Below are 22,167 nucleotides of genomic sequence, written 5' to 3'. Positions count from 1 at the left end.
CCCCTCGTGTCCCAAGGAGGTGAGAGCCCAGTGATCCCCCACTTTTAGTGTCCAGGTGGGTATGGAGATGCAGGATGAGGCCTTCCCCAGACCCTTATCCCCAGGGGTGGGGCAGAGGAGGCCCTGGCCAGCAGGTGGCAGCACAGGCTGCGTCCTTGGAGCTTAGGAGCTGGAGGAAGGTGGGGAGCAGGATTTCTAGCCCCCGCTGGTTCACCCATCCGCCTCCACTCCCTGAGCTGGCCGAGCACCTCAGGGTGCCCAACCGTGGTAGGAGCCGTGAGCCAGAGGCTGGGCAGGGACGGCGGCAAGTGGCAACTAGGGTGAGTTGGGGGGGGGTTGCACCAGGGACCAGGGAGACCAAGCCCTAAACAGCCCCAACCCCCCTTTTGCCCCAGGGTCCCTACCTTGTGGTTCCACCTTGAGGCCAAGGGGCTGGACACCCAGAGACCCCTGAAAAGGAGGCTGCCAGTAAAGGGGGGACCAATGGCTCCCCAGGGCTGCTAGAGAGTCTTGAGGACTGAGCCCAAGGACCAGTGGAGCCAGGGGGGCTGTTCAGCCTGAAGGCCCAGGCTGAGAGAGAAGGAAGCAGGGAAGAGAAGATAGAGAGTAGGTGTTGGCGGGGTAGGAAGGAGGCAGGGACATGCCTGGATCTGATAATGTTGCAGCTTGGAAGACTGGAGGAGGAACCCAGTTGGAGGGACCGGAAAGCTCTCAAGTTTCTGAGGTCAACCTCCCACCTCCACTATCCCTACCTCCCCCACCCTGCAGGATCGGCCTGAGGAACGTGCCAGGCTCCACACCCAGGCCTGAATGCCCTCAGATGCTCAGGCCTGGAACTCCTCCCTCGCACTCCCCCATGTTCCTGCCTGCACAGCCCGATAGACATGAGGGAAGGGGCCCAAGGACTAGGTGGGGCAGGCAGAACAGAGTGGCCACCTGCTGGCTCCTGACCCATCTCACAGAAGGCGAGGCCCACAGCAGGCCCAGGACTCAAGACTCCTGGGACCTGGCTGCTGCCCTTCCCCCTCCCCCCGGGAAAGGAGAGGCACCACTCAGACGCAGGCAGGCCAAAACCCTAGTTTATTTCAGCATCAGCAGTATCTTAGCCATCAAAAAAATAAACTCTACCAAGGGTGACGGAAGTCTCTACAGCAAGGCTAAGGGCTCGCCAGATGGCGAACATCAGGGGTGCATGGTGGGCACTGCCCAGGCAATAAGTTAGGAAGCGGCAGGGCTGGTGTCGGGTGTGGGCGGGGCTTCACTTCTGGGCAGGCATGAGGTCGTCTATGGCCTGGCCCTGCTCCAGCCGCTGCTCCATCTCGATGAGCAGCTTCACTCCGTCCACCACCATCTGCACCAGCTCCACCTCTGAGAAGCCCAGGCGGTCAGCGTTGGAGACGTCGAAGACCCCGCCCACCGCAGCCGTGTCCACACCGCCTGGGGAGACAGCAAGTCAGGGCGGAGGAAACAGGGCTGCCCAAAGGCCAACGGGAAGCCCGCAGCACCTGCCCTGCTCACCTGTGCCTCGCTTCTGAAGTCGCAGCCGCTTAAGCACCTCCGAGAACTTCTCATGCTTGCCCAGGTGGGGCAGCTTGATATGCACACCTGCCCGCAGCCCTGTGCCCAGGTTGGATGGGCAGGTGAGTATGTAGCCCAGGTGAGGGTTCCACATGAACTCATAGTCCTTAGACTTGAAGAGAGTTTCAATCTGCAGATGGAGAAAAGGGTATGAGGGAGAAGGCCTGCCTGAAACCCCTACAGGCCCTGAGACTCCCAAGCCCCGGAAATCCCCCAGGGGGACTGATGGGGCACCCACATCCCTGCTGGGGCCCTGGGCCTGCCCCGTCCCTGGCACCTGGGTGAGGCCGGTGCAGAAGCGGGTGAACACCTCCTTCATGTTGCCCCCCTTCTGCATGGAGATGACCCGCAGGTGGTCCTCCTCGTTGACCCACACCAGGAAGGTCTTATTGTCATTGTGCCTGCGGGAGGGCTGGTCTCAGGGCATATCCAGAAAAAAGCCCCAGGCTGCCCCCAGACCAAAGGAACTTCTCAAATCCCCAAGGTGCTGCTCCCAGCCGTGCCCAGGAGTGGGGGCTACTGCCAAGACTCCACCCGCCAACACGGGGCAGGCAGGGGAACAGGGACGCCTCACAGCAGGAGAACCCCAGCTGCCATCACGTGCTGTGGCCTGAGGTGGGGCGGGGCCAGGGACCGCCAGGACATCCCGACCCGCCCCCCACAGTGGGGGTAGGAGCCCTGCCCCTGGAGAAGCTTCCGCGTCACCAGCCCCTGGTAGAATCCCAGCGGCGGAGGAGTGAGAAAAGAAAACAAAGAGCTCCAGCTCCGAGGGGCGTTGGGGAGAGGCGCCAGCGAGCCCCGCCCCCACCTCACGTCTCGGGGTGGGGAGGCGTTGCTGAGTCCTGAGCCTCCACGGGCCGGGGCCCAGTCCCTTAACGCACCTGCTCGGCCAAGGTCACTTGCGCAGGAGGAGGCGCGTCACGGAACCCAGACCTGGGGCGCGGCCGGCCCCTCCCTCCTCCCCCTCCTCCTCGCCGCGAGGGGCTCCACTCCCCCGAAGGGGGCGAGAGGGAAAGGGGAGGCGGCAGGGAGGACGCCGCGAGAGGGCGCAGAGGGACACGCACCAGATACCGCGGGCGTCGGGCCAGTCGCGGGCCATGCCCGAGGCCAGCAGCAGGGGCGACACGGGCTTGTCGAAGAGGAAGTGGTCGTCGATGAGCTGCTGCTGCTCCGCCTCCGTCATGCTCTTGAGCGCGTAGTACCGGCCCGCCAGGTCGCCGTCCAGGCTGGACAGGGCTGCGGGGAGTGCGCTCAGGACGCTCGGCTCCCGCGCCCCCCTCTCCAGCCCGCAGCGCGGACCCGCCCGCCCCCGTGCCCCACCTCGGGGGACGTCAGAGGCCCCCACCCGCCCGGATTTGCGGGCGTCCAGTCCTCACCGCCCGGGCGACAGTCCCAGGCGGTGACCCCGCGCCAGGACCCGCCCTCCCTGGGCCCCAGGCCGCTGTGGGCGCGGGGCTGGGCCTCAGTCCCTCGGTCCCTCCGGGAAACTGAACCCGGGCGCGCGCAGATAAGAGCGCGGCGGCGGCTGCCGCTCCCGGGCGACGTAAACAAAAGCGGGTGGGGACCGCGCCGGGAGGCGGACGCGGCCGCCGCCGCCCCTCGGCCCGCCCGGCCCCTACCTTCCACCGCGAGCTTCTCGATGGCGCGGCGCTCCCCGCGGCTGCAGTGCGGGGGGAGGCAGAAGCCACGGATGCTGCGGCCCGTACGCACCCGCGAGCTCAGCACGTAGTTGGGGTCCAGGTCGTCGCCGCCCTGGGGGGCGAGACGGGAGTGAGCGCCCGGAGACCCCGGCCCCGCCCGCCCAGCCCCCCCGCCGCCCCGCACCTGCAGGTTGTCGGGGTTGAGGTCGGTCTTGTGCTCATCGCTGGGCTTGTAGCCGCCGTGCCGGTCCTCGATGATGGGGTCGAAGAGATCCTTGAACACTTCGTAGGACTCCTCGTCGCCCGCCACGCAGCCCACGGTCATGATGTACGGGTGGCCTGGGGGAGGGGGTGCGGGACGGGGACAGTGACGTCACTGCCGGGCCCGAGCGCGCTGCTGAGGACCCTGCGGCTGCGCGCGGGGAGGGGGCGCCGGGACCCCAGCCCCAAGGGGTCGCGTACCCGGGTTGTCCACGCCTGTCTGGATGACGTCGTCCAGCGTGAAGCCGCTCGGCGTGCTCTTGGCGCGCAGCTCCGCGTACAGCTCGGGGGTCAGCACCTTGGCCATGTGGTTGTTGTGGGCGCTCAGGTCGGGGAACTCGTCCTCGGCCGGGAAGCGCAGCTTCAGTGCGTTGTGGCTGTTGGAGAAGGGCATGGCGGCGGCGGGCTGCGGGGAGACGCGGGGTCAGCGGGGACCGGCACGCCGGGGTTCCCGGGCTCCCGCGTACCACTCACGTCCCCGCCGCCGGGCCCCCGGCGCCCCCGGGACGCGGCCAAGGTCAGCAGGGTCCGCAGCGCGCGCGGGGAGCGCCATCATCGCCGGGGACCCCCGGCCGGTCCGGCGCGCGCTCCAAGCGACGCGCCCCCTTTGCACGCAGCGCCCCTAGCCCCGGCGCGGACGCCCCCGGCCCCCGGGCCCACTCACCGGGTGGCCGGGCGGGGACGGGGGCGCTCCGTCAGTCGGCAGCTCCCGGAGCGACGCAGGCGAACAGCGGCCGCTCCGCGCTCCTGCGGCTTTTAAGGGGCACAACGCGGGCCGCCCATTGGCGGCTATTTATAGCCCATTCATTCCATTGGCCCGCGCCGCGGGGTGGTGCCGCCGCTTTGTCCGCCGCCCGCAGCCCCCAACACCCCGGCCGCCCACCCGAGCTGTCCCCTGGCTGGGACCCCGCGCAGCCTACCCAGTCCCCCGCCCAAGACCTCGGGGCCGAAACCTCAGGTCCTTGGATATCTGGATCCCTTCGCACACCCTTGCCTCCGCGCGGGAAACTGAGGCAGAGAGCCCCCAGGCACTCGAGGACGCTTGGGTTCATCCGCATCCTCGCGCCCGCCCACCTAGTCCAGCCAGCCCCCGCGGCGGCGGCGAGGGGCCGGGCGAAAGCGTTCGGGGCTTCCGCAGCAGGTACTGCCCCGAACCCACCCCCGGCTAGTGCGAGCTGGCCCGGAGCCACCGACCTTCCTCAAGGTGCCCGCAGGCATGTCCTGGGCGATCCTGGTGCAAAGCGAAGGCGCGCGGGAGGCGCAGTCTGGCTGCGGCCCAGCCCGGGGGCACCCGCGGTGCCCTGACCTTGGACAAGTCCTGGGTCTCGGGGGGATGCGAGCCAGAAACCACGGGGACGCTGTGGCCTTAAGAGGCCGCTGGCAAGTGCAGCCTCGGAGTTTCCAGACCCCAACCCTGGGCCCTCTTCGCAGGGAACAAGTTCACCCGACCCCCAAAGGCAGTGCCCGGAGACTTCAGGCAAAGCTAGGAGGAAACGCTAATAAACAATAAGCATAAGTGCGATTAAAAAAAAAAAAAACTCATCTCACGAATAACCAGAATCATGCAAATTAAGCAGTGACTCCACCTGTCCCTACCCCCAGCACTCCCAGATCGACCCCAGCCAGTGCTGGCTTTGAGTTGGAATGCGGGAAGACAGGCGTCTACAGGCTGCCTGCAACTTGATTTGCTGCATGCTTTTGGCAAGGTAATTTGGCAGAATCTATTAACATTAACAATGTTCGAACTCTGTGACCCAGCAATCTCCCCTTCTAGGAATGCAGCCCTTAGAAAGGATGTCTCAGTTCTCTCCCCTAATGGACCAACAGATCTGTGGAGGGAAAAACAAACACATCTGGATACAACCCAATGCCCATCAGGCGGGAGTGGCCAAGGGTAGGAAGGCATCTGCTTGCTGTGGAATATTATGCAGCTGTTAAGAGGGGGAAGTGGAGTACGTGGGGTTAATATCCATCAAGGACCCTCATCCGTTGCTCTGTGAATAAAGCAAGGAAGGGAGGAACCCTTATCTGTGGGTATATTTGATACAAATCCCTCCAGCAGTGGCACAATGAGCACCTGCCGGGTGCCAGCCGCTGGGGATGCAGCAGGTAGCAAGGTACACAGCGCCTGCTGCTGGAGGAAGACTGGCCATGAGCCAGCAGCCCAACAAACCAGATGACATCAGATCAGTGCTGCTGGGGTCAGGGGGACACAGAGCAGTGGAGTTCCGGGTATAAGGGACCCCGAATAGGTGCCTCTGAGGAGAAGGCACCAGAGCCAAGGCCCAAAGGCAGGGGAAGCCTGTTCGCCTCTGCCTATGTGAGCATCGGTGTGGGGGCCCTGCCCCCTGTCTCATCCCCATGGTCACTGCAGAGGAGACACATGCCTCTTTGCTCCTTGGCATGCTTCGTCCTGTTCCAAGTCAGCATTTTTTAGACTTAATAAAACCAACCCATGTAAAAAGGCAAACGGCCCCTCTGGGCTGGCCAGACAGCAGGTGTCCCTTAAGCCTGGAATTCCTGCACTCTGTGGCCCGTGCAGCCTCTTCCCCCAATTTTAGAAATTTCTGCAGCGGCCCACCTGCTACCCCACAAAGCCTGAGGGCTTAAGTTTCTGTTTCTGGAAGGGATAGCTGCAGCCCCTGGAGGCAGACTTGGGGGAGGGAGAGACTTGGGGGCCACACTCAGGACTTCCTCTGTCCTCAGCATCTGCAGCTTCTCAGAAGGCCAACCCTCCCCTCTCTCACCCTCCCTAACCTGTTTCCCCAGGTCCCCCATGGGAAAGGACCCCCTTTCCCCTTTCCTGAAGGGGGCCAGCCCCCCACACCTGTGCGTATTTCTCGTCAGGTGGGACGAGACTGAGAAAAGAAATAAGACAGAGAGACAACGTATAGAGAAAGAACAGTGGGCCCAGGGAACCGGCACTCAGCATATGGAGGACCCGCGCCGGCACTGGTCTCTGAGTTCCCTCAGTATTTATTGATTACTATTTCGACTATTTCAGTGAGGGGGATGTGGCAGGACTAGAGGGTGATGGTGGGGAGAGGGTCAGCAGGAAAATATGTGAGCAAAGGTCTCTGTCATAAATAAGTTTAAGGAAAGTGCTGTGCCTCGATGTGCACATAGGCCAGATTTATGTTTGACTTTATACAAACATCCCAGTGCAGTAAAGAGCAGTATTGCCACCAGCATGTCTCGTCTCCAGCCATAAGGCAGTTTTCTCCTATCTCAGTAAATAGAATGTACGATGGGGTTTTACACCAAGACATTCCATTCCCAGGGAGGAACAGGAGATAGATGCCTTCCTCTTATCTCAACTGCAAAGAGGCCTTCCTCTTTCGCTAATCCTCCTCAGCACAGACCCTTTATGGGTGTCGGGCTGGGGGACAGTCAGGTCTTTCCCTTCCCACGGGCCATATCTCAGGCTGTCTCAGTGGGGGGAAACCTTGGACAATACCCAGGCTTTCTCGGGTGGAGGTCCCTGAGGCCTTCCGCAGTGCATTGTGTCCCTGGGTACTTGAGACTGGAGAATGGCGATGGCTTTTACCAAGCATACCGCCTGCAAACACATTTTTAACACAGCATATCCTGCACAGCCCTAAATCCATTAAACCTTGAGTCAACACAGCACATGTTTTTGCGAGCACAGGGTTGGGCTAGGGTTACAGATTAACAGCATCTCAAGGCGGAAGAATTTTTCTTAGTACAGAACAAAATGGAGTTTCTTTTTTTTTTTTTTTTGAGACGGAGTCTCGCTCTGTCGCCCAGGCTGGAGTGCAGTGGCGCAATCTCGGCTCACTGCAAGCTCCGCCTCCTGGGTTCACGCCATTCTCCTGCCTCAGCCTCTCTGAGTAGCTGGGACTACAGGCGCCTGCCACCACGCCCGGCTAATTTTTTGTATTTTTAGTAGAGATGGGGTTTCACCGTGGTCTCGATCTCCTGACCTCGTGATCCGCCCGCCTCGGCCTCCCAAAGTGCTGGGATTACAAGCGTGAGCCACCGCGCCCGGCCCAAAATGGAGTCTCTTGTGTCTACTTCTTTCTACGTAGACACAGTAGCAGTCTGATCTCTCTTTCTTTTCCCTACACTTTCCCTCCACAGGCAAGGTCAGAACTGCAGATATGAGGTCCAGAGGGCAGGGCTGCCTATGGCAAGCAGTGAGCCTGGCACTGGGGCAGCTCTGGCCTGGGGCCGCTGGCAACCCTCAGCTTTCTGAGGTGGGTGTTTTTGTCCCCAGTGTGCAGACAGAAGATCATCTTATTTTTGTTTTTATTCTGTTGAGACAGGGATCTCACTGTGTTGGCCAGGCTGGTCTCAATGTGCAGATAGATCAGAAGTTGGGGGATAGGCCGGGCGCGGTGGCTCACGCTTGTAATCCCAGCACTTTGGGAGGCCGAGGCAGGCGGATCACGAGGTCAGGAGATCGAGACCACGGTGAAACCCCGTCTCTACTAAAAATACCAAAAAATTAGCCAGGCGTGGTGGCGGGCGCCTGTAGTCCCAGCTACTCGGAGAGGCTGAGGCAGGAGAATGGCGTGAACCCAGGAGGCGGAGCTTGCAGTGAGCCGAGATTGTGCCACTGCACTCCAGCCTGGGCGACAGAGCGAGACTCCGTCTCAAAAAAAAAAAAAAAAAAAGAAGTTGGGGGACAGAGGTGTCCAGTCATGGGCCCAGCAATCCTTCCACCCTCCCAGAGCACCGGCCCTGTGCTAGCCTGCCTGGGGCAGACCGACAGTGTAGGGGGGCCAGGCAGCTGTGACGGGGACAGCAGCAGCAGATAACAGTGGGGAGCTGGCCCTCAAGGCCTTCAGACCCAAAAGTCAGGGTGAGACCCCCCAGGCAGGGGCTGACTGGGAGCCTTAGTGGCCCCCAGAGCAGGTGCACAAGGGGAGGGGTTTGGAAGGTGCCCGCCTCCCCTCCAGCTGACCTCCCCTGTCCACAGCGCCTGCTCTCCCCGGGGTCTGCAGGGGTTGCTCTGGCAGCATCCAGGCAGGAGGCTGCATGACGCTACCAGGCCAGTATTTGGTCCGGGTTCCTCAGAAATCACACCTGGTTACACATGAACCACTGGGCCTGGAGGGGGCTTCAAAGGAGGCCCAGGCCTTTTATCCACAAAACATGACCCAGCTCAGCAGGTCAGGCACAGGGCAGACTCCAGGCAGGGCATTGGACTCTATCCTTGTAGGAGGCAGCATTGCTTCCTCCCAGTGCCCTGCCCCTGAGTTCTGCAGAGCCCGAAGAGGAAGTAGGCTGAGGTCAGGAGAGGGACAGAGGCTGACTGGGGTTCACAGAGCACAGTGGGGTAGGAGGCTGTGCTGCTCAGAGGGGAGGGACTGCAGTCACGTGGTCCCTGCCAGGGATTTGGGCAGAGCAGCCTCCCCAGTGGGCATCCTTCCTGCCTGTTCCCACCTTTCTTCAAATTGGCCATTGGTTCTCTGAAGCCGGTTTACTGGCTTTCATTTTTTTTTTTTTTTTTTGAGAAGGAGTCTTGCTCTTTCACCCAGGCTGGAGTGCAGTGGCGCAATCTCGGCTCACTGCAGGCTCCGCCCCCCAGGGTTCACGCCGTTCTTCTGCCTCAGCCTCCCACGTAGCTGGGACTACAGGCGCCCGCCACCTCGCCCGGCTAATTTTTTGTATTTTTAGTAGAGACGGGGTTTCACCGTGTTAGCCAGGATGGTCTCGATCTCCTGACCTCGTGATCCGCCCACCTCGGCCTCCCAAAGTGCTGGGATTACAGGCGTGAGCCACCACGCCCGGCCGGCTTTCATTCTTAATTAAGAGATGGGGTCTTGCTATGTTGTCCAGGCGGAACTCCAACTCCTGGCCTCAAGCAGTCCTCCCTCCTCAGCCTCCTCAGTGCTGAGCTTTGCGGGTTTATTGGCTTTAAATCCTAATCCCACTTTGACCTCACTGGCTGTGACCTCAGGCAAGTTATTTAACCTCTCTGAGTTTCAGTTTCCCCATCTGTAAAGTGTTCCCTCCCTCCTAGGATCCTGGGGAGAATTCAATGAGATGGCACAGCTGGGCATATACAGCAGCAGCTCTTGTTAGGGGAGCCCCAGTACAAACTCTGCACAGGGAATCATCAGCTGAGGTAGAGGGGGTTGGTTCTGCTTGAGGACTCAGGCTGGGGACGGGGGCAGGCTCAGATGGAGCAGGTGGGCAGGGCTGAGGGGGCTGCCTAGAGGAAGGGGCACTGGAGGAGTTGACCAGCCAGTAATAGACAGAGAGGCAAGAGGGAAGCTGGAACCCAGGGAAACCACCACCGAGTCACCAAGTCCTACCTTAGGCCCTTATAGGCACCCGGCCTTGACTCCACACCACAGCTGAGAGGCTGGGGAAGAGACACCCAAGAGCAGTGGAAAGTCAGAATCCCCCAGGGGAGAAATTAGGGGGTGACTCAGGCGAGTGCATCATCAAGGGAGAGAAGCATCCACTGGAACACAGGTTGGGGAGCTGTGGATGGGGCTGGGTTGTTTCAACGTTGAGAGCAGAAGGCAGGGAGGCCATACGGCAGAAGTAGAGGCAGCTGGTGGCCAGCGTGGTGGCCCCACAGGGACAGGAGCCCACAGAGAGTGGGAGGCCATGGAAGGCCTCTCACTAGCTCACTCCTGGGGGCTCTCAGCCGCAGCTAGGGCAGGGACACAGAGGGGCTGAGGTTGGACCGCTAGGTTTTCATGATGGACCCCAAGAAGCCAATGCGACGGCCACAAACACCCTGGCCTGGCCTGCCCGAGAGGCGAGAGAGTTGAGTGCGCTACAGGCTGCCAGGGCTCCAGAGCGGAGCTCGCCCTGCAGGAGCCTGGCCACCTCATTTTACCAGGCTGGAGTGGCTGAGTGACTGGGGAGGGTGCCCTAGGGTCATTGCTAATTGGCTTGGGTTCGGGCGCAGGCTAAACCCTAGGCTGGGTAGGGGGGTCTCTGTTCCTCTCCACGCTCTGGTCCTGAGAGCTAAGAGCTGGAGGAAGAAAATCCGTGTCCCCTGCCCCCGCTCCCCTGCACACACACTCCACAGAGGAGCCAGCTGGGAACAGTGTTGCTGAGACAGAACACCACTCCCGCTTCCCTTTTCTGCCCATCTTCCAGCAGCACCTCCTCCAGTCTCCTGCTCAGGCTCCTCACCAGACCCAAAAGTGGGCCCAAGTCATCCAGTTCTCATTATGCCTTGGTTCCCAGGAGGGGACACGGGACCCCCACTCCCTCCTAGAAGCAGCTCTGCACTCAGGAGAACGTGCCCCCGTCGGGGAAGGCAGGGCCTGGGCGGAAGGCCACTTCTGCAGACTTTTCCAGGCCCCCATCTGCTGCACAGAGCTCTGGCTGACCCTAGCCCAAGCCTTTTAGAACCGCCTCTTGATCTGCGATTCCTTTTCTGGAATTCATCTTAGGGCCCAGTCAGGGGTGTTCCCTGAGCAGTCTGCAATAACAAAATGTCTATGGCAAAGTGTCCTCACAGAGACTGGGCAGTGAGCCAAAGGCCAGCCCTCTGGTGAACCCCCAGGGGCTGTCAAAGGCGTCCGGGACAGCAGTGACAGCCAGGCCTTGGCTCCTGCCGCCCTTCAAATGTGCCTGGGTGCGACGGCAACCCGCGGCTGGCGGGGCGGGGGGACCTTTTGTTTGTTTGTCATTATTTGTAGAGATGGTGAGGTCTCACTACGTTTCCTGGGCTGGTCTCGAACTCTTCAGCTCAGAAGAACCTCCCGCCTCGGCCTCCCAAAGCGCGGGATCACAGGCGAGAGCCACCGCGCCGGCCGGCCGCCATATGGATATTGTCCAGTCTTTCGATCTTCCAGCGACCAGCAAGTGTAAACAGAGCAGCTCACATGAGGGAAGAAGTCGCCCAGGAAACGTCCTCTGGGAGGGGCGGGAAGGGCAGCCTGGCGCTCCCAGGATCCCGTGCGCGGAGGGGGCGAGGCGGGGCTTGACGTCATCAGCGGGCGCGGAGCCGGAAGTGGTGTGGCCGCCGCCGCCGCGCGTCGCGGAGGCACGTGTGGAGCCCCGGCAGCGGGTGCGTCGCAGGTGAGACTCCGCGGGGCCCAGGGTGGCAGGGCGCGGGTGAGGGTGGCCCGGGCCGGGCACGGCGCGCAGGGCCTGTTCCTCCGGCCTCGCATGGGCGGCCCCCGCCGGCCCGGGCTGGCCCCTTGCTGCCTCTGCGCTGGCTGGGCGGTGTTTGCGTGGACGGCCAGCTCCGCGTCCCCAGTCCCTTCCTGGGGAGCCCTTACTCCTCTGTCATACCCTGCCACCCGCACACCCAGGGGAACCCTTACTCCTCTGTCATACCCTTCCACCTAGCCCCCGTGGGGGAGACGGGGACGGGGAATCAAGCCTGGCTTGGAGGTGACCTCATTGACCATTTGCTTCTCCCCCGCCGGTGGACACCTCGCAAAGGCGCTTCCTCATCTCACACCTGGGGAATGGGAGTCAAGCTCCTGGAGAAGGGTGATGGGAGGGTCGGGTCCTCACTACGGGAATCCGTGGGACCGACCTCCGCCATTGCCAAGCCTCAGTCTTTTCATCTCTGATTTAGGCTCATAGTCCCTGTCTCTTGTCCTAGACCAAAAAAGGTTTCAGAGGCCAGGCCAGAGTGCAGCGCTGTTGGGCTCCCTGTCAGGCAGTGGCAGAGGCTGAGCTAGCCACACCCCGTCCATGCCCACTGCTGGGATGTAGGCCTCGGAGCCTTCTACCTAGACCCCAGGCCCTCATCCTGCTCTTGACTTGCTCATGCCTACCCACACCCCTCCCCAGGTCCTTGGCCCTTGCCAGACGTTAGCACCATGAGCTTCGTGGCATACGAGGAGCTGATCAAGGAGGGTGACACGGCCATCCTGTCACTGGGCCACGGTGCAATGGTGGCAGTGCGTGTGCAGCGTGGGGCACAGACCCAGACCCGGCATGGTGTCCTGAGGCACTCAGTTGACCTTATCGGCCGCCCCTTCGGCTCCAAGGTGACGTGCGGCCGAGGAGGCTGGGTGTACGTGCTGCACCCCACGCCCGAGCTCTGGACGCTGAACTTGCCCCACCGCACTCAGATCCTCTACTCCACAGACATCGCCCTCATCACCATGATGTTGGAGCTTCGGCCCGGCTCTGTGGTCTGTGAGTCTGGTGAGTTCCTCAGGCTGCCTCAGTTTAACTCAGAAATTGACACAAACGTGGAGGTCAGAGCCTCCAGCCTGCCCTTCCTACAGACAGATGTGGCTCCTCAGTTTCTATTTTCACATCTTTCCGGAATGCTGACAGCAGGGAGTGAAGGTGGAGGCAGGGATGCCCATTAGGAGGCTGGTGCTGTAACTGGAGTGAGAGGTGGTGGGAAATGGACCAGGGGAAGCTGGGGAGGATTGGTGCTCTAATGAGGGTCCTGCTTGCCTTGGTGGGGCGTGGCCATTTTGATGCTTGGCGCTGTCCTAGGTGCTGACCGTCAACCTCTAGTCCTCTGTGCTGATGGTGAAGCAGAGAGAGTTGCCCCTTCTGGAAAGAGGCCAGGGCTACCCCGAGGAGCTCACTGTAGGTGGGGAGCCTTCCCCATCCTCATCCATGATCAGATCCTCACCTGCTACCAATGAATGTGAGCACCATTGTTGTTGAGTCCAGGGCCTGGGCTGTGGGAACCCCTGCACACATACAGGTGCTGGGGCCGCCCAGCGTGGCGATCGAAGCCAAGATTGGCCCCAGGCCCTGATGCATCTAGGTTGTTGGTGGCGTGTTCCTCATGGGCAGGAGAGCTAGGGTCCAGGTTCAGGAAGAGTGCCTAGCACTGCCATGCTGGCTTTCTGAGGGCTGCGGGTCACCGTGTCCCTCCCTGGGGTGTCTGGGTGGGAGGGGTGGAGAGCAGGACTTAGCTAACCCCATCAGCTGCTGCTCCTGTTCATCCTGTGGCGGGTGCTGGCCTCTCCGCCCCTGCCCCACTCTCGTGAGAGAGCTCAATCAAGCAGCACGCTTCTCCTGGCCTCCTCAGATACGCCAGGTCCCCTCCTAGGAACCGTGAACAAGAGAGACCAGGTTCCTGCCCTCGAGGAGGGGGACACAGCCTGGGTGAGCATCTCAGTGCTGCTGGTTGCTGTGAAGCTTGTGAGACAGGGCTGCATGTCTGAGGGGGACCCAGAGTGGGGTCCCTCCAGCTAGGCCAGGCAGGGAAGACCTCTCTGAGGAGGGGACATTTGAGTTGAACATGACGAGGAGGGACCTACGAAGAGCCAGGGGACAGCTCTGCACCAAGGAGGAGCCGTGCTGAGGCCCTGCAGTTGGAGCATGCTGCCGAGTCAGGCTCAGCGGGGGAGGCAGAGGGGCTGGGAGGGAGGCTGGAGGGGAAGCGAGCTCCACCCCGGACGCCAACAAGTCTGACTTGCCTGTTAGTGGGAAGGGGGCATGGCCAGGCTCTGCAGAGGGGAAAGGCAGGCTGGGGGCACCTAGGGGAGGGGCTGGACAGGTGGGGAGAGGGGCTGGCCCCTGAAAAGAATGTGGGAGGTGGCAGGACGTGGGACGGGATAGAGGGAGTGGAGGCACCTCCATGGGTCTGGCCCAAGCACTTGCGATGCTCAGCGCTATTTGGGTTCGAGGGATGGGTGGCAAGTGTGCAGTGGCTGCTCTCGCAGGAGTCTCGAGTGGAGGGGCTGGGAATGGGAGTGATATCAGGCAGATGGCCTCTGAAGCTGGAGCGGGAGGAGGGGTGTAAGCCTTGGCCCTTTCCATAGGACAGGAAGTCAAGCAGAGGGGCCGTCCTGAGGGAAGCTGGGGGCAGGTGCGCTGGGGAGGACTGGGGTGGTGTGGCTGGTGGCCAGGCCCTGCGTCCTGAGTCCAACCAGGCCAGGGCAGAGCCCCAGCCCCTGTGTGGTGGGGGCAGGTTTGGGCAGGCTTCGTGGGGGTGGGCTGTCTCAGGGGGACCAAGGAGCTTCTGGGGAGAGGTGGGCATGAGGACCGGCAGGGTGGAGGCAGGGTGGGCTGCTGCTGACGGGGATTGAGGAAGGGATTGGTCATGCATGGAAGGAGACAGGGCTGAGCGATGGGATGGCCTCCCTGTCCCCCTTGCACAGATTTCCCCGGAGGCTCCAGGCAACTGGGCTGCTCTCATTGCCTATACCTGCGCTAGGCGGGATAGGGCAGGGTTGCCACTGGCCTCGCCTGTGCCCACAACAGACAGCATGGCATACACAGCCTGTCAACCCCAGCTCACCCCTAGACAGGGTGCCCAACCCAGGGCTAGCCTGGGGCTTTAGGCAGCCAGGACCACGCAGCCCTGGAGTGACACCCACCTGTAGCCTGGGGTCCTCCCGAGCTCTGTGTGGGTCTCCAGGGTGAGGTGGGGGTTGTTTCCTGGGAGGCTGTGGGTCCCGAGCAGTCCCAACTGATGCCTTGCCCATCCCTTCTTGTCCTGCCAGGCACTGGCAGTGGCTCTGTGTCCCACGCCATCATCCGCACCATTGCACCCACGGGCCACCTGCACACGGTGGAGTTCCACCAGCAGCGGGCAGAGAAGGCCCGGGAGGAGTTCCAGGAGCACCGTGTGGGCCGCTGGGTGACTGTGCGCACCCAGGACGTGTGCCGCAGTGGCTTTGGCGTGAGCCACGTGGCCGACGCCGTCTTCCTGGACATCCCGTCACCCTGGGAGGCCGTGGGCCATGCCTGGGATGCCCTCAAGGTCGAAGGTGCATAAGGGGTTCTGGGAGAGTTACAGTCTGGGCGGGGGTGGGGCAAGGGTGCAGGACTGAGCTCCTGGGATCTCAAAGGGGTCCAGAGACCAAGCCACACCATGGCAGTGGCCAGGCCAGGGCCCCGTTTTGGCCTGAGGTGAGGAGTGGGTCAGGCTGGCCAGGGGAGGCAGAGCTGGGGAGGATGGGCCCTGGCTGGGCCCTGCTCCTGGTCTCTGGCCTCTCCCAACCCCCTGATGGAGGAAGGTGGCAGCGCCACCCAAGTCCAGGGCAGGCCTGGCCAGAGGGGTCTGGAATCCCGTCCCTGCTGTTTCCCAAAGTCTCTCCTCCCCCATGCTCTGGAGCCCAGGGAGCTGGCCCCTTTTAGGGAAGATGCTGGGTGCGGAGGCGGGGCAGCCCTGGGGAAGGTCGGGCCTCAAGCCAGGGAGGTGGCTGGGAGGCCCAGGGTTTTTCCCTTTTCTGGAGAAGGAGCGGCTCAGGCAGCAGGGGCCCCTTCCTTCTTCCCAGCTGAGAGTTGCATTGTGAGAAGTTGGAGGGTGGGGGTGCGGGGCGCCCCGCCCCACCTCAAAAATTAGCCGAGGCCTGGTGCGAACAGCAAGGCTGTGGCCAGGGGTCCCCTGCTAGCTCCAGCCCAGCCCTGACTCCTGGGTCCTGGTCTCTGCTGAGGGGGGTAGCTGTGGGGATCTCCACACCCTGCCTCCCTAGTCTCCCTGCTCTGGGGACACTTCTGGGCCTGGACCATAGTCCCAGGGAGGCTGAACCCAGCAGAGCCTCCCCTGAGGCCCCCCTGCTGCATTTGTGACTCCTTCCTCCAGAGTGGCCCAGGGAACCCGCGCCTGCCTCTGGGACCTGTCCCTTTCCCTGCAAGCGCCCCCTTCTGGGTCCAAAGGCTCCTGGCTCATTCGTGGGCCCAGCATCTCTTGCTGGCCACGGGAGCCCGCTGGGGAGGGTGCGGCGTGCTCAGCCTCTGTGCCCTGTCTAGGCTGTTGTCACACAGAAGGTGCCTCCTGTAACCCCGAACCTCCCGGCGGCCCCGTGTTAGGGTACAGCTGACGGGACCAAGCCTCAGGGACGTTTGAGGACACTTGCCTGGGCCACATACCTCTACCCGGCCCTGGCTTCCCCAGGTCCTCCCTGCCAGGACAGGGACCAGGGCTGGGTTCTCATTCACTGCGGGCCAGGCTGAGTGAAGCCCGCGGCTGTGCTGGTGGGAGGCAGCAGGGAGGGGCTGTCATGCTCGGGCTCAGATTTGAGTAGGCGCCTCCTGTTCCCGGGAGCAGCGACAGCCTCTAATTTCCTGTGACAGCAGCGGCCCCCGCACCGCCCCGCGCTGCCATGCTGTCAGAGCTGCCTGGGCCCAGCGCTCCAGCAGCCCTGTGGAAGGCAGGAGAGCAGTGCCTGCTGCGGGCCGAGTGAGACGATGGCAGCGCGGGCTTGACCCAGTGCTTGGCACTTGGGAGGGCCTGGTGTGGCTAAGCTGGGTGAGATGAACAGCGGCGCCAGGCCCCTTGGGCTGTCAGTTGAGGGCCAGTCCCCTCTGCCCTGCAGTCCCAGCTCTCTGGAGGACTTGCAGTCTGTGTTGGGGCCGTCTTAGGCTGGCCTCAGACCCTAAGGTGGGAGTCCAGGGATGCTAGGGCCAGACAGGCCAGGCTCTGCCACCCCTGCCCTCTGACCCCTGGGTCCTGTTTCCCACAGGCGGGCGCTTCTGCTCCTTCTCGCCGTGCATCGAGCAGGTGCAACGCACGTGCCAGGCCCTGGCAGCGCGAGGCTTCTCGGAGCTGAGCACCCTGGAGGTGCTGCCACAGGTCTACAACGTGCGCACTGTCAGCCTGCCACTGCCTGACCTGGGTGCGGGTACAGATGGCCCTGCCGGCTCCGACACCATCCCTTTCCGCAGTGGCACGCCCATGAAGGAGGCCGTGGGCCACACCGGCTACCTGACCTTTGCCACCAAGACCCCAGGCTAGGGGGCCGCCGCCCAGGGCACCAGGGAGCTGGGAGCACCGAAGGGCTGGGCAGGGAGGCCAGAGGCACCTTATATGGTCAGCGACGCCTGCCAGACACAGACGGTGGGGCGGGGCTTGGGGGCCTCCTGGGTGGCCAGAGTGGGACGGCAGGAAGGGCGGCTGTGATGGAGGAGCAGTGCTGGGGCTGGGCCTCAGCCATTCCTGTCCAGCCCTGCAGCCCATCCCAGCTGCTGTTTGTTGCCAATATGAAGTATCCACTGCCACAGGCTCCCCTGGGTGTTGAAGCCAAAGGGTACAGGTGGGGGAGTCTGACCCCCTCCCAGGTGGGCCTAAGCAGGAAGGGGGTGGAGGAGGGAGGGGGCATTGTCCCTGAGGCCACGCTGCATCTGACCCCTGGGCCCCCACGGCCCTGGCTGCCCCATGGGGCCTGAGACCATCTCGTGCTTCTCCAGTCCCCGGGCCGAGGCTCCAGCCTTGGCCAGAAGCTGGGGTGAGCTGACCCAGAATCCCTGCCCTGCTCTCCCCAGCGCTAGGAGACCAGGCCAGTCCAGGAACCAGGGAGGTGGCCCTGCTCTCTGGTCTCCAGGCTGATGTCACAGCACTGGGCTCAGCCCAGGTCTGCATCCACTAATGTCCAAGAGGCGGGGCATCCCCCACCCAGCTAGAGCCCCTTGACGGGCTGCACTCGCTGAGGCCGGGCAGCGCTGCGGGGAGGAGCAGCAGAGTGGGTTGTCTGCCGCAGGTGACCAGGCAAGTGTGTCGGGGCTGGGGTGTGAATGCCAGCCTGTGAGTCCCGGAACTATGGAGGCACCCCTACCCCTCACAGAAGCCAAGGGCATGGAGGAGGTCCCCCCGTGGGGACAACGGTGTGGGGTGGGGGAGGTGCATCCAGGACACCTCCCAGGGACAGTGCCTGTGTGATCACCTCTTAAAGGCTAAGCTTAGGGGCATTTCCCAAAGCGGGGACAGAGGGTGGGACACCCAGGCCGGGGGCTCTCCTCGCCCGCCCTGGTGTGTGACAGCCTCAAGAAAGGACCAGCGCCTGTGTCAGCCGTGGGGCCCTCGGAGCTGCCGCTGGTGCCTAGGGGGCCTGGGTTTCTGCCCAGGCAGCCAGCAGCTGTTGGGAGCCTCCATTTCCCCTGTGCTGGGGGCCTTGAGTGCTGTGCTAGCAGGGACCTGGCCCCAAGAGTGAGTGGTGAGCAATAAACGTGCCGTCCCCCTCTGTTCTGAGTGATCCCTAGCAGCCAAGGCCACCCCCAGCTGCTGTCTAGGCCAGCCCTGCCTGCGCTCTGCCCCGATCCCTGCTCCTCCCTGTCCTGGTTTGGCATGATGGGCGCTCCAGTCTCCAGGACAAAGGGGCGAATGTGTGGCCACCCCCATCTGGCTGCAGAAAAGGCCGCTCGTTCCTGGGGTTGGGGTGGTCCAGGAGTGCTGGGCCTTCTTCCACAGCCCCGGGCTGGAATTCAGTGTGGCTGCCTGGGTTACTTGCATGCGCCCCTGAAGGAAGGGTCCACCCCAGGCTGCCTGGTCCCTGCGAAGTGTCACACTGTGGGTCACCGGGGGCTGTGGCTAATGTGGTCCGGGAGGCCTGTGTCCCTGAGAGTTGCTCAGCCCTGCTCCGAGGGCTTGTCCTTCCAAGACCCAGCTTCCCTCCTAACCTTGTTCCTCACCTGGAGCACAGAGGAGGGGCCCTTGGTCAGGTTCAGCATGGAAGTGGGTGACCCTAATGCCAGGAGCTTTGGGGTCAGGCTGTGCCTGGGGTGTCATGAACTGGGTGACGCACACCCCTGAGATCTCAGTTCCCCCAAGCCTGCCCTGCCCCTTCTGGCCACAGCAAAGACCTGCATGGTGTCTGATGGGCGAACACCAGGAGGTGTTTCTTTGAGGCGCAGCTCCATGGTTTATAGGACACATAGGCCTCAGGCACTGCAGGGTCCAGGTTGTGCCCATTTTCCAGCTGGGGCTGGTTGCCCAGGTGGTGGCCCTGGGTGAGTCACCAGGGTCTGCACATGGAGAGCGGGAGGTCCCAGCCCACGCTTAGTTGTCACATGGGACAGAGTCGCTGTCTCAATCCCCTCGGCCCTGCTGCTCTGCCCTGCACACAGGCCCCCGTGATGACCTTGAGCCTCCAGGCATCCACCCCTACCGTATAGCCCTCTAGACCCAGCTGGGCCTCACCCCACTCCCTCAGCTTGGATCCTCACCTGGCCTTGAGCCAGCATTAAACTCCTGTATGTCCTTCAAGACCCCTTCAAATGTCCTTTTCTCAGCATGCTTCCCCAGACCATCTAACGCCCAGGCGGTAGAGTCCTGCACACCATGGCCCGAAGGAGCCCCCATAGCAGAGGCGCAGAAGGCAAGCAGCGCCCCAGTTCTGTGATGGGGAGCCTGGCTTTCAGAGGCAGGGCTGGGCCCATGGCCGTGAGTGAGCGATGAGCAGGCCCGGATAGTCAGCTCAAGTCAGCAGCACGGGCTCATCATGGGGCAAGGATTCACCGGAAACGCCCTGCCTGGCCCAGTGTGTACTCGCCTGGGGCCCTCAGATTTTCCCTGGAAATTCCTCCCCCCTCGCCCTGCTGTCCCGCAGAGACAGTGACGCATGACTCCCGGCTGCCCAAGCCCTGGCCCTGACTCACCTGCTTGGAGGGTCCCGGTCCTGGGTACTGCCCTAGAGCCGGGATTAGAGTCCCCCTCCCTCAGGAAGCCCCGGGGTGTCAGCTGCTCCTGGGCCTCACTCTGCCCCACCCATGCCTGCCTCAGGGCCCAGCCCCTCACCCAAGAGCCCCAGAGGGCTGGGCCCAACCTGGGCTGCACGAGTGGGGACCAGGGCAGGGTTTCTGGGTGGGTAGACGGCAGCAGGCCGCTGGGGGCACACCCTGTCTAGCAGAACGTGATGAGGCAGGGTTGCCCCTGAGGGCCCAAGAGGCCCTCACCCCCGCAGTCTAGGTCTGGGGCTGTACCCCCCATGCCCCCCCGCCTCCATTGCAGCTTTGCTGTCTCCACCCACCACCTCTGGGCCAGAAGATGGAGGGTAGGTGGGCTGCCAGGGGACCCGAGTCCCCCAACAGTCCACTGCACAGGTAGGGAAACTGAGGCACATAGATGCAACTCCGGAATCCTGGCCATAAGTGGTTCCCCAGTGCATGACCCTAGAGGGCAGAGAGTTTTCAGGCAGAGTCCTGGAAGGTTCCTCAGAAGAGGAGACACCTGGGCAGGTGGACATTGGAGAAGGGTGGGCGAGTCACGCAGGTGGGATGGGTGGTGCCCCAGAAGCAGTGGATGGAGAGGCTGCACCTCCAGCCTCTGGGCTGGCAAGTGCCATTTCCAAAGCTGCTCTAAGCAGGGTGGGCACTGGACTCAGTGCCCCCACAGCCCCGGGGCTGTTGGGCTCGCACGCCAGCCTGGAGGGGCCTTGAGCGAGAGGGTCCCCAGGGAGGGGCCTGGCTCCTGATGCCCTCAGGAGGGAGTGAGCAACTGCTGGGCCCCGTGCCCTGTCCTCTCCAGCCACAGAGGGTGGGTGCTGTCACCAGCATGCGTGGGTTGAGTGCCTCCCACGTGCCAGCCCCTGCCCATTCAGGACGCCCAAGCCTGCCCTTCGGGGCTCCCAGGAGCCAGACCCAGATCTGGGCACACAGTGCAGAGTGAGCTGTGGCTGCGGGAGCGGCAGTGGCCTGGACCCTGTGTGGCAGGTCTGGGTTGGTGTGGAGTAGGGGAGTGGACAGGCCTTTCTGTCCTGGGAGCTCTGCGCACTGCCCACTCCTGGACACTGGAACTGAGCCTCGAGAGAAGTCGCTTCCCGAGGTGGCAAACGGGTTGGCAGCAGACAGGCTGGGTGCCGAGTGTGTGGACCCTGGAGCCAGCAGGTTGGGCCCTGCCCCTGGTGGGTCATCAGTGAGCAAGGAGGGGCACAGTGGGGCCAGCCTGCTGCCCTGCCCCAGCAGTGGCCTTGCCAGCCCATGGGCCCTCCCCACGAGGAGCCTCTGTGCCCAGGGGAGCCTGCATGGCCCAGCCCAGCAGCCAGGACGAGGGCGTTTCAAAGTCAGGCCGCCTCCGAAGCAGTGGCGTTGGCGGGAGGGAATAACTCGCTCCCACCAGGCTGAGAATAGCTCAGAATTGGGTCACGCTCACCGAGATCTCCGGTCACAGCCTCCAGCCTTTGACAATAATCAGCTTTCTCCCCGACATCTGTCCCTTCAAAGAGGGGGCAGGCCGGTGCAGGCACTTCTAGAAGCAGCAAAGCAGAGGGGACAGGAGTGGGGAGGGGCGTCCATACCTCCTGGGCCCCCATGGCAGGCCCCCTCCCTCCCTCCCACCCACCCCACGCTCCCTTCCGTGCCTCAGGTCCCACCAGCTTCCCGCGCAGGGCCAGGTAGGGGAGCAAAGCACGGCACTGCCCCCTGACAGATGAGGACACCGGCTGGGGGCTGCGGGGAGGGTGGCGCCTGTGCCTGGCCCTCCAGTGCTCTGCCAGCCATGCCCCTCAGCTCCTGAGACTTAGGGGCCTGCATGCCACTGCCCCAAGCCGCCCTCCTCTCGCCCCTCTCGGTCTGTCCTGGGCTCTTCTAACGTGGTTGAAGGGCATGGGTCAGAGCAGGCCATCCTGCCCCGCCAGGCTTTTGGGGGCTTGTTTCCCCCAGCCCAAGACTTCATCCCGTCTTGTTTCCTATCCATTTTTCCGTGTCGGGCCCTCCTCGTCCCAGAGCAGCCTTAAGAGGGCTGAGGTGGGTGGTGTCACAGGCCCTCAGGGCCTGCATCTGTGCTGTCACCTGGGTATGCTGCCACCAGGTGGGTGCTGAAGCCATCCTCGTAGCAGCATAGTAGGTGCTTCCTGCACAGAGAGATAGATATGCCTACCACATGCCAGGCACGCTGATTTTCGTTCTTTAATCTTTTTTTTGGAGATGGAGTCTCGCTCTGTCGCCCAGGCTGAAGTGCAGTAGCACGATCTCGGCTCACTGTAAGCTCCGCCTCCCGGCTTCACGCCATTCTCCCGCCTCAGCCTCCCAAGTAGCTGGGACTACAGGCATCTGCCACCTTGCCCGGCTAATTTTTTTTTTTTTTTTTTTTTTTGTATTTTTA

General features: G+C 62.7%; 2 protein-coding genes across 4 annotated transcripts; one reads left to right on the top strand and one right to left on the bottom strand.

Annotated features, from left to right (window-relative positions):
* Positions 1–1,061: 1,061 nt before the first annotated feature.
* On the bottom strand, positions 1,062–11,149 carry CKB (creatine kinase B). 3 transcript variants are annotated; one of them, XM_055288060.2, is made up of 8 exons: positions 4,144–4,248; positions 3,681–3,885; positions 3,403–3,557; positions 3,198–3,330; positions 2,643–2,814; positions 1,856–1,979; positions 1,519–1,708; positions 1,062–1,437 (listed from the first exon to the last, which is right to left on the bottom strand). In XM_055288060.2, exons 2-8 carry the CDS (start codon positions 3,871–3,873, stop codon positions 1,259–1,261), a joined length of 1,146 nt encoding a protein of 381 aa, XP_055144035.1. In that variant the 5' UTR covers positions 3,874–3,885; positions 4,144–4,248; the 3' UTR covers positions 1,062–1,258. The 3 variants fall into 3 exon arrangements, with proteins under 3 accessions (XP_055144035.1, XP_055144034.1, XP_055144033.1); XM_055288059.2 differs by lacking the exon at positions 4,144–4,248 and adding an exon at positions 11,131–11,149 and having other exon boundaries at positions 3,198–3,557; XM_055288058.2 differs by having other exon boundaries at positions 3,198–3,557.
* A 259-nt stretch (positions 11,150–11,408) lies between these two features.
* On the top strand, positions 11,409–18,310 carry TRMT61A (tRNA methyltransferase 61A). Its single transcript, XM_055288061.2, has 4 exons — positions 11,409–11,495; positions 12,222–12,581; positions 14,852–15,118; positions 16,817–18,310. The coding sequence occupies exons 2-4, from the start codon at positions 12,251–12,253 to the stop codon at positions 17,086–17,088; spliced, it is 870 nt and encodes a 289-aa protein (XP_055144036.1). The 5' UTR covers positions 11,409–11,495; positions 12,222–12,250; the 3' UTR covers positions 17,089–18,310.
* The last annotated feature ends 3,857 nt before the right edge of the window (positions 18,311–22,167 follow it).

The sequence above is a fragment of the Symphalangus syndactylus genome, chromosome 8, assembly GCF_028878055.3.
Source record: "Symphalangus syndactylus isolate Jambi chromosome 8, NHGRI_mSymSyn1-v2.1_pri, whole genome shotgun sequence".
NCBI classification, from domain to species: domain Eukaryota; kingdom Metazoa; phylum Chordata; class Mammalia; order Primates; family Hylobatidae; genus Symphalangus; species Symphalangus syndactylus.
The sequence above is the reverse complement of the archived record's forward strand: the minus strand, read 5'-3'. Positions and strand labels throughout refer to the sequence as shown.

Excerpts from the sequence above, each read along its gene's own strand:
- CKB (XM_055288059.2), bottom strand. The coding sequence starts at position 3,873 with ATGCCCTTCTCCAACAGCCACAACGCACTGAAGCTGCGCTTCCCGGCC. Across the intron at positions 2,815-3,197 it reads CGAGAAGCTCGCGGTGGAAG|CCCTGTCCAGCCTGGACGGC; the intron begins GTAGGGGCCGGG and ends CACTCCCCGCAG. Across the intron at positions 1,980-2,642 it reads CCCGACGCCCGCGGTATCTG|GCACAATGACAATAAGACCT; the intron begins GTGCGTGTCCCT and ends GCCCTCCCGCAG.
- TRMT61A (XM_055288061.2), top strand. The coding sequence starts at position 12,251 with ATGAGCTTCGTGGCATACGAGGAGCTGATCAAGGAGGGTGACACGGCC. Across the intron at positions 12,582-14,851 it reads CTCTGTGGTCTGTGAGTCTG|GCACTGGCAGTGGCTCTGTG; the intron begins GTGAGTTCCTCA and ends TTGTCCTGCCAG. Across the intron at positions 15,119-16,816 it reads GGATGCCCTCAAGGTCGAAG|GCGGGCGCTTCTGCTCCTTC; the intron begins GTGCATAAGGGG and ends TGTTTCCCACAG.